We start from the raw sequence: 13,274 nt of genomic DNA, 5'->3' as shown, positions 1-13,274 counted from the left end.
TCAGCCCGTACAGTTACCCTAGGGAGCATCGTGAACTGTATATTCATATGACCTTGTCACCAATACGGGAACTGGGTGTGGTCCGTTTGATAAATTCACTCTCTGATTAGTGAGAAGAGTATAGATCATGTATGAAAATGTCATCTGAAATGTTAGGACTCCATAAGGTCATTCATTGCATCTTCAATATTTTATCAGAAACCTCTTTGGAAATTGCTAGCCCTGTCAAGCAGTTGCAAGGCACCAAGAAAATAAATAAATAAAATAAATCCTTAACTGTTCATCACTTTGCTTCTAGGGGAAAAAACTTTTAGGACCCCCCCAAAAAAAACCAGTTTCATTTATAAATAATTAAAAACAAGCTGCACTTATAACTTTTGATCATCAGTTTCCTTTACAAAATATGCTAAGAATTTCTTTTTGGCTCCGATGGGGGTTTCTTCTGAAGTTGCTGAAAGAAATGCCACAGCATCAAAAGTGGGAAGCACATAATTTTTAAATAAATAAAGTTGTGTTCCCTAGAAATGTGTGTGTGTGTGTGTGTGTGTGTAGAGGATGGATGCCCCATTAGAAAGATAGCATCCACAAGTACTGTAGTAGAGCCAGCATAGCATACAAACACATCTACCTCATTGTGGACCAGAAGAGATTTCTGCTGCTGATAGCATGAGAACATAATGTAAGTCTGTTGGATCTTCTAATCCATCTAATCCAGCCCCCTGTTCTAACAGCGGCTGACCAGTTGCCTGTGGGAAGCCTACAAGCTGGGCATGAGTGCAACAGCATTCTGCCCACCCGTGATTCCCAGAAACTGATATCCAGAGGCATAACGCCTCTGACAGTAGAGACAGAGCATAGCCATTGTGGCTAGTAGCTGTGGAGAGCCTTGCCCTCCATGGATTTGTTTCATCCTTTTTTTTTAAGCCATTCAATCTAATGGCCATCACTGTCTTTTGTAGGAACAAGTTCCACAGTTCAACTGTGTACTGGATGAAGAAGTGCTTTCTTTTAACTGTTCTAACTCTTTCAACATTCAGCTTTATTGGATGCCCATGAGTTCTATTGTTTTGAAAGAGAGAGAAACTTTTCCCTATCCAATTTCTGCATGCCATGCATAATTTTATAAACTTTTATCTCGCCACCTCTTGTTGACCTTTCCTCTAAACTAAAAGTCCAGAAAAGGGCAACCAAAACAATGTCCTTCAGCAAGGTCCCTTTCTACCACCAGGGGTTGGATATTGTAGTCTAAACCTCTGGAAGGCATCAGATGGGTGAAGTTTGTCTAGAGTCTAGATTCTGCCAGGAAGGTATTGTTTGTTATTTGCACTAAAACAGGGGTGGGATAGTGGTGACCTTCCAGATGTTCAACATCCTTATTCCCATCAGTCCCTGTCAGTGGTCAGGAATGATAGGAGTTGGTGTCCAAATGCTCTCCATCCTTGAACAAAAAATTAAACAATCTGGCACAGGCAATCATAAAGAATATACCCTTCAGTGAGGTGAGTGTTTGGGTGTCTTGGCAAAAACGTGGCCACATAATAGATCAAGCAGGGGACTGGGTTGGAGAAACCATTCACAACAGCTGAAGATACATTCAGTTCCAATCATACCCACTTAATATACACAGAGATATAATAAGCCGTTTAATCAAATTCTGGCCACGCTGTCAATTCCTTCACAAAGTTCTGACTTTTCAGCAAGCTAACTCTATGCATTCATAAAATTAAATGTTTCCAGTCCATCTATTTTTCATAGCTCTTGCAATTTACATGCTGTACTCTGTTAACCTTCTGACAAAGTAGATTTAGCTTTCGTGACCAATACAATACTTCCCAATTCTAGGTCAGCAACTTCAGCTGTTTGGGTGGGAGAAGCCTGGAGTTCTCATGCATGAGGGTTCAGCTCCGTGTTACTTTTGCTTAATGCTTTCTGCCCCCAATTGCTTCTGCTGGTAAAGCCTCAGATTGCTCTCAGGCCTGAAAGAAGGCCTTTGTCAGTGTTAAAATTATTTTACCATTAACCCTTATCTATTTTCAGCTATGTGTGAAGGAAACTAATTGATATGCTTTTGACTCCTGCCTTATTTTGTGGGTAACACTGTGATGCTTTAAATTAATTTGGCAACCCACAAGATCCATTTTGCAAAAAGGAGAAAACTAATCCCTACTCCAACTTTCTGAAATCAATTCACTCAGTCTGGAAACTTGACTGTATAGCCTGTACATGTGATATCTATCTAGCTATCTAGCTAGCACCTACAGTTTTCCAGTAAACATAAAGCCTTTGCTTCCCTTGAGGTTGGTTTGGAAGCTGCAGCTGGTGCAGAATATGGTGGCCAGGGTGGCTACGATGGCCATCTATTAGTGACAACCATTTTCAGTGTGTCTTCAATTCACGCAGAAATGACGGGACTGTCATGAAAATCCTTAAGCCATCATGGCTTCTCACTATGTCATGCAGAGTCCTGAATTCTGCAAGCAGGGAAATTATGCGCCCCCCCCCAATCTTCTTCCCCATTGAGTTCTACAAGGGCAACATTGAGACCAATGAGGAAAAATCTGACAGGGAGTGCCACTTACTAAACTGGTTGTAAGGAAGAAGGCAGGCAGGTAAGGGCTGGCTGAGAACAGACTGAGATTGCTGGAGTATTGTCTCATCAGCCCAAATGGATCAGCCTACATTGATTCGAATATAAGTTAAATTTGATACTTGAATTCTTCCAGCCTGGATTTTCATCATGGTATTAATACTTCTGAGAATGCCAAATTAAGGTCTTTGTGGCTGATACTTCTGCTTCTAAAAATCCTGCTTGAACATCTCCAAAGTTGGTTGGGCTTTGCTCTGCTGTTTGATTTTTTGGGTTTTAAAAATGGTTTTAATCTTGTGGGCTGGTTTGTGTGTCCATGGAGTAAACAAATGGAATAATAAGAATAGATCAAATCAAGCCAAGCCCGCCAGAAAAAGAATCCTTGAAGCAGAAACAAATATCCAACTGCTGTAATTCCTCCAAAACTTAGTTACCTATTTGAAAAATGAAATCACCCACAAAGTTTTCGGGCATCAGTATCTGTCAGGGCCACCTACAGTGGAGAAATGTCGCTTTGAAAAGTACTGTGTAGATTAAAAACCTTAATACAGGAAAATGTCCATGGTTATAAACTCATGTAGTTATTTCTCTTGCTTTTCTTTCTCTTTTTTAGACAAACAAAAGAAAGTACTTATTTAACACAGCACATAATTAAACTACAAAATTCACTCCTACAAAAGGCAGTGATGGCCGCAAAGTTTGGTGGTTTTTAACAGAATTAGACAGGATTAGACAAAGTCATAGAGGATAAGACTATCTGTGGCTACTAACCTTGAAGGTTTTATTAACACCAGTGGAGACAGTATGTTTCTGAATACCTGTAGCTGCAAGCCACAGGAGGAGACAGTACTGTTGTGCCCAGATCCTGCTTGCAGGCTTCTCACAGGCTTCTGGTTGGCCACTGAATGCTGGACTAGATGGGCCACTGGCCTGATCCAGCCGGACTGTTCTTGTGTTCTCCTTGCAGGCCAAGGTTTCGTGCTTCCCTCCATCCCAACTGTCCAAATCAAATAAAGACACAGCAGACTTGACTTTGGCTTGAATCAGGCCACAATTTTCTTGAATACAGATGAAAGAGGCTTGGCATAGGCACTGGGTAATTGCTAACTTCCAGCCCACGTTCAAGAAGTGACGTGACGCCATGGGTTAATCCAACAGTGGGGGTTCCTAAGACTTACATAAAATATGTTGGACCCCTGTAGGAAAACCTAGGTGGAAGGTCCAGGTGCAGGCTGTTTAAATCCACCAGGAGCAGACCCGAGGGAAGCCTGTCTCCTCTGTCAGTCCTGCCCCCAATGTCAGCCCTGTTTCCAAGCCTGCCTGTCATTGGCCAATCAGGCAGATAGGCTTGGATCCAGCATCTGATTGTTGGAGGGGGTGTTACACCCCCTGCCGCCTGTTCAGGCACGATCACAACCCTGGAATTCCCTTGTCGGTCCTGTGGGAGCAGCTGCTGGTCCATAGTGCCAGCCATTGAGAAGGTGAGTGGACTTCTTTTACAAATAATTTCTTCATCTCCCAAAAAATGGCTTTGGTGTGGTATGTGATGTTTAGGGATGCATGAGAATTCCAGTGACAATGGCAGTGGGAGCAGACACTGCTAATGTTAGCTTATTCGTCCCATGTCTAGAACAGTGACTGCAATTAGGGATTTGCTGTTCTTGTTGCTTTTGGTCTGCCAACAATATGTAATTGATTATGTCACCCATCCCCATGTTTATTGTGATTGCTTTACATTGAAATGAATTACAGTAGGTGGAATAAGATGATGGCAATGCAATTTTTGCAATATATCTCTCCTGCCATTTATGTAATCCAGCTTTGCTGCAAGAGTTGCCAGAAGCAGATGTATAAGGACCATCCAACTGTCTTAGGGACTCCATTCTGGATTTCTGTGTAGGGTTTACTCCTTAGTCTTTTCTTCTGCCGAAGTTATCTCACAAGGCAGTGGAGGTTTAGGATCTGTCTTTCTTCTAGATGGGCTACCTTCCCAGGGTGGATGAGCCCCATCTGCCTCTTGTACATATATAACTGTAGCAAACCACTTCAATTTTCTTAAATGAAATTTCAGCATACAAAACAAATAAACAATCCAACCGAAGGAGAATTTGGAAAGCAAATTCCTTTATAAAAAAAATGCTTTATTGGTTTTAAAAACAAAACAATATAAAACAGTCAACAAAAACAATCCAAAATCGATACTCATTTATTTATTTATTTTAAAAATTAAGTTCACACATAACTAATTCCAACATGACTTCCAAATTCCTTGTAAGACCCTCCTCACTCTTTGCAAATTTTTTTAAAAAATTATAGAAGTTAACCTAGCTGGGGGGGGGGAAAACACCCCAAAGGTCAGATTCATTCAACCTGCTCTTTGATGAAGCAGAACAGCAAAGAATGAGTGTTTCCATTTTAGATGGGGGGGGGGGGGACAACTCCTATTCCCTCTTGAGAGGATCTGTTAGCCAGTACAGACTGTCTGTTCTTCTCCTCACACTGAGAGCCTTCCAGTATGAGTACATGGCTCCCATGGGGAATGTGCAGTGATGATAACGCCATATGCGAGGATGATATAAAATCAAATGCAAGCTGTATGACAACCGACCAGCATTGTCACCTCATGCCGTGCGGTAAATGAAAAGACCGTTAAAATGTATGAATTAGTCCCCGAACTGTCACTGTCTATGCAGATTAGATAAGTTTCCTAATTGCAGAAATGCTCAGTGTTGATGAGTCAATGCACTGTTGTTTTGTGCCCTAAATGCATGTACATTATTAATATAGATAGAAACGAAATGACTTTGCTTCAGAAATGCTGCAGAATAGATTTTTTTTAAAAAAAACCCAACACAAAACCTTCAAGGCTCATTACAGTTTAGAGCACACTAGGTCTCAGCAACACACTTTGCAATACAGTTCAGAACTAAGTCGTTTGCAAATGGGTAGAGCCAGAAGAAATATCTGCAACCATAAATCAGGATAATATTTCAATTTCACCATTCAAATAAATGTCAAAACACAGTTTGAATTCACAATTCAAATGTGATTTGATTTATTTATATATTTTTAAAGCTCAAATGCTTCAACCTTGTTGGCATTTTTTGAGAGAGTGCAAGCAAGCATGAAAATAAAGAGATGAGACGTACAGTTTGGAATTAATAAGGGAGGTAGCTTTATTTGCTTTTTACTGCGGAGGTGGGGAAACTTTTTGGCCCAGTGGACCAGGTCTTTATATCCCCTTATCCCATTGGCCAACTTTTACAGATGAACAGAGTCGCCCACTTGCCAATCATTTGACATCAGCACCTAGCAAGATTGAACTCTCCACTGACCCGCTGTTCTCTGCAGGAGTTTGCTATACAGGGGATCTGACCCAGCAGTATTGAACCCCTCCCCTGCCCATCAGCTGATGTCAGCTGATTGACTGGTGGCCATGGTTCTAGAGAAATGGTCTCATGTACAAAATTATATTTTCCTATGAGCTGGATGTTTCTCATCCCTATTTACCAGGATATGCAAAGATATTATTAGTTCAATGAATTATTTTCCAATTATATAACCTCCAGGTATGTCTCCCTGGGGGATGAGCTAATGGTTCTCAGTCTCTATTTGCTAACCTCATGACAGTCGATACAGTATGGTGCCTTCCAAATGTAGTTGGACTGTGGGAGAGTTGTTGCCCAATAACAACTTGAAGGTATCATGCCCTACCCCTGTCCTAACCACTACCATCATCTCACTACAACATGGATGGGTTGAGGGAACCCTTGGAGACACCACTCCATTTCCCTATTAACTTTTAATCACAGCACAATAGTTTTGTGGTGGTTTTGGTAAGGAGCTGCTCATCAACATGGTTGGGGACAGTGACTGTGAGGGGAAGCTATGTGCTTTACATGTCCTTTAAATGATTGATGTGGATGCAGTCTGACACAATAATTGTTGGTCTTCTGTACACCACTCATACATTATAATGTAAGAAATTCATATAGTAGGTTTTTTTTAAAAGAATAAAATAAAATAAAGCCTTTTCTCTCTCTCTTTTTGACTTGTTTTTAAATTGTAGCCTCCCCAATAAGCACCAGTACATCTTTAGCCAAACAGTCACAAACAGTTTGGAGGCCAAGGTTGGTTACATTAACACATACAGTTCTGTACACAGTACATTCTATCACCTGCAGTAGAAGTTTCTGGACTAGAGAAATTGTCACTAAGACTTTATTCCTATACCCACGTATCTGGAAGATACCCTCACTGAACTCCTTGAGACTTACAGCACCATCCTAACGGTGTCTACTTAAGGTGGATCCAGACCATTAGCATTTTGCAGGAGGGATTAAATGCACAGTGGGGGCTTTACGTTTGCGCAATTAACGTGGATTACAGTGTTCTGTCATCCCAGCACAGCCAATGCATATTAAAAATGAATTGACCATATTGCAGTTAGGAAATGCATTGAAAAGTGTGGGGTGAACAGATAGCTAATAGGAAGGCATACAAACACCCTGCAAGCAAGTCTGGATGAATGTCCATTGTCATATAGCTTCCTCATAAACAAATCAGTACGCAGCAAAGCAGGGCTGGCACAACACATTTTGGCACCCGAGGTAAGTCACAAAATGGTGTTCACTTGACCTTCTTACCGAGGAAGAAGAGGGGAAGTTAAAATTCACATCAGAAACAAGAAGGAAATAAATACCTACATCGGGAACAAGGAGGGAGTCCAGTGGCAGCATTGGTGATGCATTCCTTGGAGCCGAATCCTCTGCCCCTATGGATCCTGTTGCCTGAGGAGGTTGCCTCATCTTGCATCATGGGTGGGCTGGCCTTGCAACAAAGACTGCATATTATCCATCTTCCATGTAAGCTTTGTATAAGTAAATCAGCATCAGGAGGAGTGCTCAATTAATAGCTCACCTGGAGGAGCCCTTGAATTAAATGGACCTTATCCCCATGTAAGTGGGGCTAGGCTTGAAGTCTAGATGTAGACTGCAACAGAGTGGTGTAACATTTCTGCTTAGGGCAAAATTTTAGTTAATTGTAGAGAAATCAACAGCATTATGTTCATTGTATTTACCTTCCATTGTATTTATGTTCCATTACAAGATCCTTCATCTGAAGTGGTGCTTCTGTCATCCCTCTCCAACTTTCTGTGTTCAGCACTGAAAGAAGAATGTGGAAAAAAATGTGTAGGAGAGGTTTTAAAAAATGATCCATGTATTAAAATAATGAACTATTAGTTAAAAAGATAAATGGCCCAAATGACGTTCTTGTAATGTCATCCTTACAATAGCCATCACAGCTGAATTGGTAATGTGCTATTTTTTAAATGCTTCTGTAGTAACACAATAAATTACAGCAAAATATTATTGCAATGGATTAAGTGATTAAATTATAGCCTAGCCATTTATTTTACTCTGAATATCATATTTTTCTTCTTCGTTGGACTGGACCCATTTGTACAGCCCCTTATTTGGCACTTCAACTTCAAAGTAATCAATATTGACTTTTTCAGTAATATATTAGTTTAACATTTATTTACTTATTTTGCATACACTACAAATGCTAATGTGCTGTATAAATAAGCCATATATTTTTTTCACAGCTTCAAGAAATGTTATTAGGATAATTATCTCTCGTCATTCCTCATACTGGAATAATAATGTTTCACTGCAGGCGCCATCCTTTAGAAACCAAACAAGGAACTTTTAAAAGAAGAAAGATTTTATAGGCCAGAGAGAGAATGAAGTTTTGCAATCAAATATGGCCTTAATCCATAGAAAGTTAACTAAGTCTAAGCATGAGCAATGAACAAATGCATTTTATTCTCCTGCTTACCGAGACTCCATATTCCTTTTCTCTCTCTTTTACCTCCGCTGTATACAAATTTAAATTGTAAATTTGGGGGTCAGGGGCTCATCCTCTTGTACTTTGTACAGAGCTTTGCACATTGATGGTGAAATATACTCGGAGTCAAGAGTGAATTTCATGCTCTTTATTCAGCTCATAGTCATCCAGGAGGAGAAGAGAAGACAAATGGCTCTTTTCCCAAAACCATCTGCTTATATACATTATTTACACAATGGGCCTTGCGTGATTGGCTACTTCAGGGCTACACCTGTGGGCCAATTATATTGTGGATTGACTTTTGCCTGCAGCCTGATTGGCTGCTCCTACAGGCCAATCAGGTAGCAGATTCACTTCTGCCAGCCGCCTGATTGGCTGCTCCAGCAGGCCAATCAGGTTGCGGATTCACTTCCACCTGGAGTTGGATTGGGTAGCTCCCGCTGATTCTGAATCCTATTGTTCTAGGATTCAGCTCAGTACATAACACCCCTCCCCTCTAAGTTCCAGTCCTGCCCGGGAAGTTGCATTCGTAGTCCCCAAGGTCTGCTGGCCGCCTCCGTGTGCGTTGTGGCCTGGGGTGTTCCTTGGTCAGGGGTTCTGGTTCTGGCTCGTGTTCCGAGGCTGCTGGCTGTGCCGGGGCTGTCTGGTCTGGCGCCACTGAACCACTAGGTTGTAGCTCTGGTTCCGGTGTCCTTCCAGCCTCGGGGCGCCCCTCTGTGCCTACTGCTTCTGCTTCCTCTGCCCACCCCTCTCGCTCTACAGGCCTCACTGCCCTGCTGTCCCCTTGGGACCCCTCTGTCCCGCTCTCCTCCCGGGTTCCTCCTGGGAATCGTCGCCGTATCTGGTCGCAGTGGCGGCGCCAACATTGCCCCCCTTCCGTTAGTACCTCGTACGACACGGGACCGGTCACCTTGGTGACTGTGGCGGGTACCCATGCTGGGCCTGCCCGAAAATTCTTTGCATACACTGGGTCCTGGGCCACAAATGTCCGGGGGTTCCTGCCTTTCCCCACCACTACCTCATCCTGAGCTCTGTCGGGGTGAAGTCGGTCCAGTCTAGTAGCAAGGCCCATTAGTAATTCAGCTGGGCTCCGGCCCATCGTTGTGCTTGGGGTGCTGTGCTGTGCTAGAAGAAATGCGGCAAGGCGGTATTCCCAGTCCCCTTGTGTCATGCGGCGGAGGCTGTCCTTGGTGGTCCGCACCATGCGTTCCGCTTGGCCATTGGTGGCAGGGTGGAATGGTGCTGAGCGGATGTGGCGGATGGCGTTCTGCGCTGTGAAGGTCTGGAACTCCTCTGACGTGAATGCGGTTCCATTGTCCGAGACGAGGGTGTCAGGGAGCCCGTGGGTCGCAAACAGCTTACGTAGTACCCGGATGGCTGCCGCCGTAGAAGTGGATGGTACCAGTGCGACCTCCAGCCATTTGGTGTAGGAATCCACCACTATGAAGAATGTTTTTCCCTGGAAGGGGCCAGCGAAGTCCACGTGCAAGCGTGACCATGGATGTCGGGCGGACTCCCAGGGCTGGACTGGGGCCCTTGGGGGATCCGGGCGGGATTCTTGGCAGGTCTGGCAGTGTTGGACCCAGGCCTCTATCTCTCTGTCAATCCCCGGCCACCACACATAACTCCTGGCAAGGGCCTTCATCCTCACTACCCCTGGGTGTGTCTCGTGTAGGGCTGTGAGGACCCTTTTGCGGAGGGGCTGGGGAACAACAACCCTGCTTCCCCATAACAGGCACCCCTTGTGGGCCGACAGTTCATGTTTGCGGTTTGTGTAGCCAGCGAATTCTGGCCCGGGGCTGCTGCTGGGCCATCCTCGCCACACCCAGTCCAGGACCCGGGAGATGACCCTATCTTTTGTGGAATGGTGCGCAACTTCTTGTGCCTGAATGGGTCGGTCGGGAAGCAGCTCCAGGGTCATAACCTCTTGCGCAGGCGCTGGGTCGGGGCCTGTTTCTGGTAGTGGTAGCCTGCTGAGGGCGTCTGCGTGGCCCATCGCCTTCCCAGGGCGGTGGATTAGTGCATACTGGTAGCCGGCAAGGAAAATTGACCACCTGAGGACACGTGGAGACAACACTTGGGGGGTCTGCTTCTCAGGGGCAAACAGGCCAAGCAACGGCTTGTGGTCAGTCACTATGGTAAAGGGCCGCCCGTACAAGAAATCATGGAATTTTTTTACGCCCTTCACGATTGCCAGACCCTCCTTGTCAATCTGTGAGTAGTTTCGTTCGGCTGCAGCAAGCGTCTGGGAGAAGTATGCCACTGGCACCTCTCTTCCATCCGGGAGTTGGTGTCCCAGGACAGCGCCGATGCCATAGGGAGAGGCGTCGCATGCCAGCACCACTGGCAGCCTCTCGTCGAAGTGTGCTAAGACCGAGTTCGAGACGAGCAAGTCCTTGACTGCCTGGAATGCGGCCCTTTGTCGCTGGCCCCACACCCAAGGGGCCCTTTTATCTAGGAGTCTGTGTAGGGGCTCCGCTACCGCTGCCTTATGGGGAAGGAAGGCATGGTAAAAGTTCAATAGTCCCAAGAATGACTGAAGTTCGGGCTTGCTCTTGGGCGCTGGGGCCTCACAAATGGCCCGTACCTTGTCACCGGTTGGATGGACCCCTTCTGCGTCCACCTTAAATCCCAGAAAGTCCACCTGCGGCACTCCCAGTAAACACTTTTCCCGCTTCACCTTGAGGCCCGCCGTCTGGAAACGGTGCAGGACGGAGCGGAGGCGGTCCTCAAATTCCTCTGGTGTGGGCCCGGTGATCAGTACATCATCGAAGAAGGGGGTGACACCAGGAATCCCTTTAAGGAGAGAGTCCATTAGATTCTGGAATATGCCTGGTGCCACGCTAACGCCAAATTGCAGCCGCTTTACTCTGAATGCCCCTCTGTGCGTCACAATCGTCTGAGCCTCTGCTGTGGCTTCGTCCACAGGCAACTGTTGATACGCTTGGGCCAAGTCCAGTTTGCCAAAGATTTTTGACCCAGCCAGGGTGGCGAGGACATGGCTGACCACTGGCACTGGGTATGCATGGGCCGTGAGAGCCTTGTTTATGGTGCATTTGTAGTCTGCACAGATGCGGACCGAACCGTTAGGCTTGACGGGTGTGACAATTGGAGTTTCCCAGGGGGCGTTGGGCACCGGCTCCAGCACTCCTTGCTCCACGAGCCGGTCCAATTCCTCGTCTATGCGGGGTTTCAGGGCAAACGGGACCCGGCGGGCCTTGTGCCTGATGGGTCGTACAGCGGGGTCTAGCTGTAGGGCAATGGGGGGTCCTGTATATCGTCCCAATGCCCCATCGAAAACCCCTGGAAACTCTTTGCATATGGCGTCCACGTCCACTTGTAAGCTAGTGCGGTTCACCCCGGTAACGGCTAGCCCCAGAGGTCCAAACCATGCCAGTCCCAGTAAGCTAACGTAGGGGCCCTTAACTACCAGCAAGTCCAATTGTTGCTTTCGCCCTCGATATTGCACCCTGAAGGTCCCCACCCCCATAGTAGGGACCTTACGTTTCTGGAAGTCCCGGAGGGTGAATGGGGCCGGCCTTAGTTTGGGACCCCCATTAGGGCACAGTTCTCTTAATGTTCGGGCCGAGATTATGGATAGAGTTGAACCCGTGTCCAGCTCCATGCGGCATGGGGCTCCCTCTATCTGTACCTCTATATAAATTTTCTCTGTGCTGGGATGGGGCAACTGGAATACCTGGTAGTCCGTGATCTCCGTCGAGTTGCCTTGGTGCATGGTGCCGTGTGACCTGGGGCTCCTGGGTCGGTCATCTGATGCTTGTCGACGGGTGAGTCGAGCCCGACACACCCGGGCGATGTGTCCCAATTTTCTGCACTGCCTGCACTCTGCGTTGCGGCAACGACAGGTCCTCCTCTCGTGGTTCTCCCCGCAGCTTGCACAGTTCCCTCCTTCTCGTCGAGGCTGCTGTGGTGTGTGTGCTGCTTGAGTGCGCCGCTGTACTCGGTGTACTTCCTCCCTGTCAGATTCGGATTCGTCGGTGAGGTCTTCGTGGTAGACCCTCGGTTGGGATGGCGGGGTCGGTCGTGCCTCTTGCGTTGACCTCTCGGCGGCTTCGGTTGCCAGGGCTTCCTCCAGAGCAATCTGGAACGTGAGGTCTTTTTTGGCGTAGAGGCGTCGTTGCAACATCTCGTCCCTCAGGCCACCAACGAGGCGGTCACGAAGCATGTTCTCCAACTCTGAGAAGTTGCATAGCCGGGCGGCTTGGCGGAGGGAGGTCACAAACCCAGTTATGGTTTCCCCCGGGGCTTGCCGCTTTGCGTAGAAGGCATTTCGGCAAGCTACCACCGAGGGCTGTGGTGAGAAGTGCTCCTTCAGCCGTTCCATTATTGTTTTGTAAGAGACGGTAGCGACATCTCTAGGTGCAAGGAGAGCCCAGGCGATTTCGAACGTCTCCTCTCCACAGACGCTGAAGAATGTCGCCCTCTTCATGGCATCGTTGGTGACTTCTTTCGCTTGCAGGAGGAAGTTGAAACGGGCGGCGTACCCTTCCCAGTCTCCTGATGCTGGTTTGAATGGCGAGAAGCTGCTGTCGGTTGCCATTCTGGGTTCCTTGGGTCCTGGAGCTGAAGCCTGGATGCACGGTGCGATGCAGCGGTGCAGCAGGTGGCGGTGCTGCGGTGCAGTGCGTGGTGGCGGTCAGCTCAGCAGGATCCCATCTTCGTCGCCAGTGAAATATACTCGGAGTCAAGAGTGAATTTCATGCTCTTTATTCAGCTCATAGTCATCCAGGAGGAGAAGAGAAGACGAATGGCTCTTTTCCCAAAACCATCTGCTTATATACATTATTTACACAATGGGCCTTGCGTGATTGGCTAC

The 13,274-nt window shown here is 46.4% G+C and overlaps 1 protein-coding gene across 1 annotated transcript in view; it reads right to left on the bottom strand.

The window, feature by feature from the left end:
- The window catches only part of LOC132591539 (uncharacterized protein K02A2.6-like), a 79,754-nt gene extending 66,936 nt beyond the window's left edge, over window positions 1-12,818 (bottom strand). The window contains exon 1 of the mRNA XM_060270577.1: window positions 9,863-12,818. Within this exon, the coding sequence (XP_060126560.1) occupies window positions 9,863-12,782 (2,920 nt within the window). The 5' untranslated portion in view covers window positions 12,783-12,818. The remainder of the gene's footprint in view (window positions 1-9,862) is intronic.
- Window positions 12,819-13,274: the final 456 nt, after the last annotated feature.

The sequence above is a fragment of the Zootoca vivipara genome, chromosome Z (genome assembly GCF_963506605.1).
Source record: "Zootoca vivipara chromosome Z, rZooViv1.1, whole genome shotgun sequence".
NCBI classification, from domain to species: domain Eukaryota; kingdom Metazoa; phylum Chordata; class Lepidosauria; order Squamata; family Lacertidae; genus Zootoca; species Zootoca vivipara.
The sequence above is the reverse complement of the archived record's forward strand: the minus strand, read 5'-3'. Positions and strand labels throughout refer to the sequence as shown.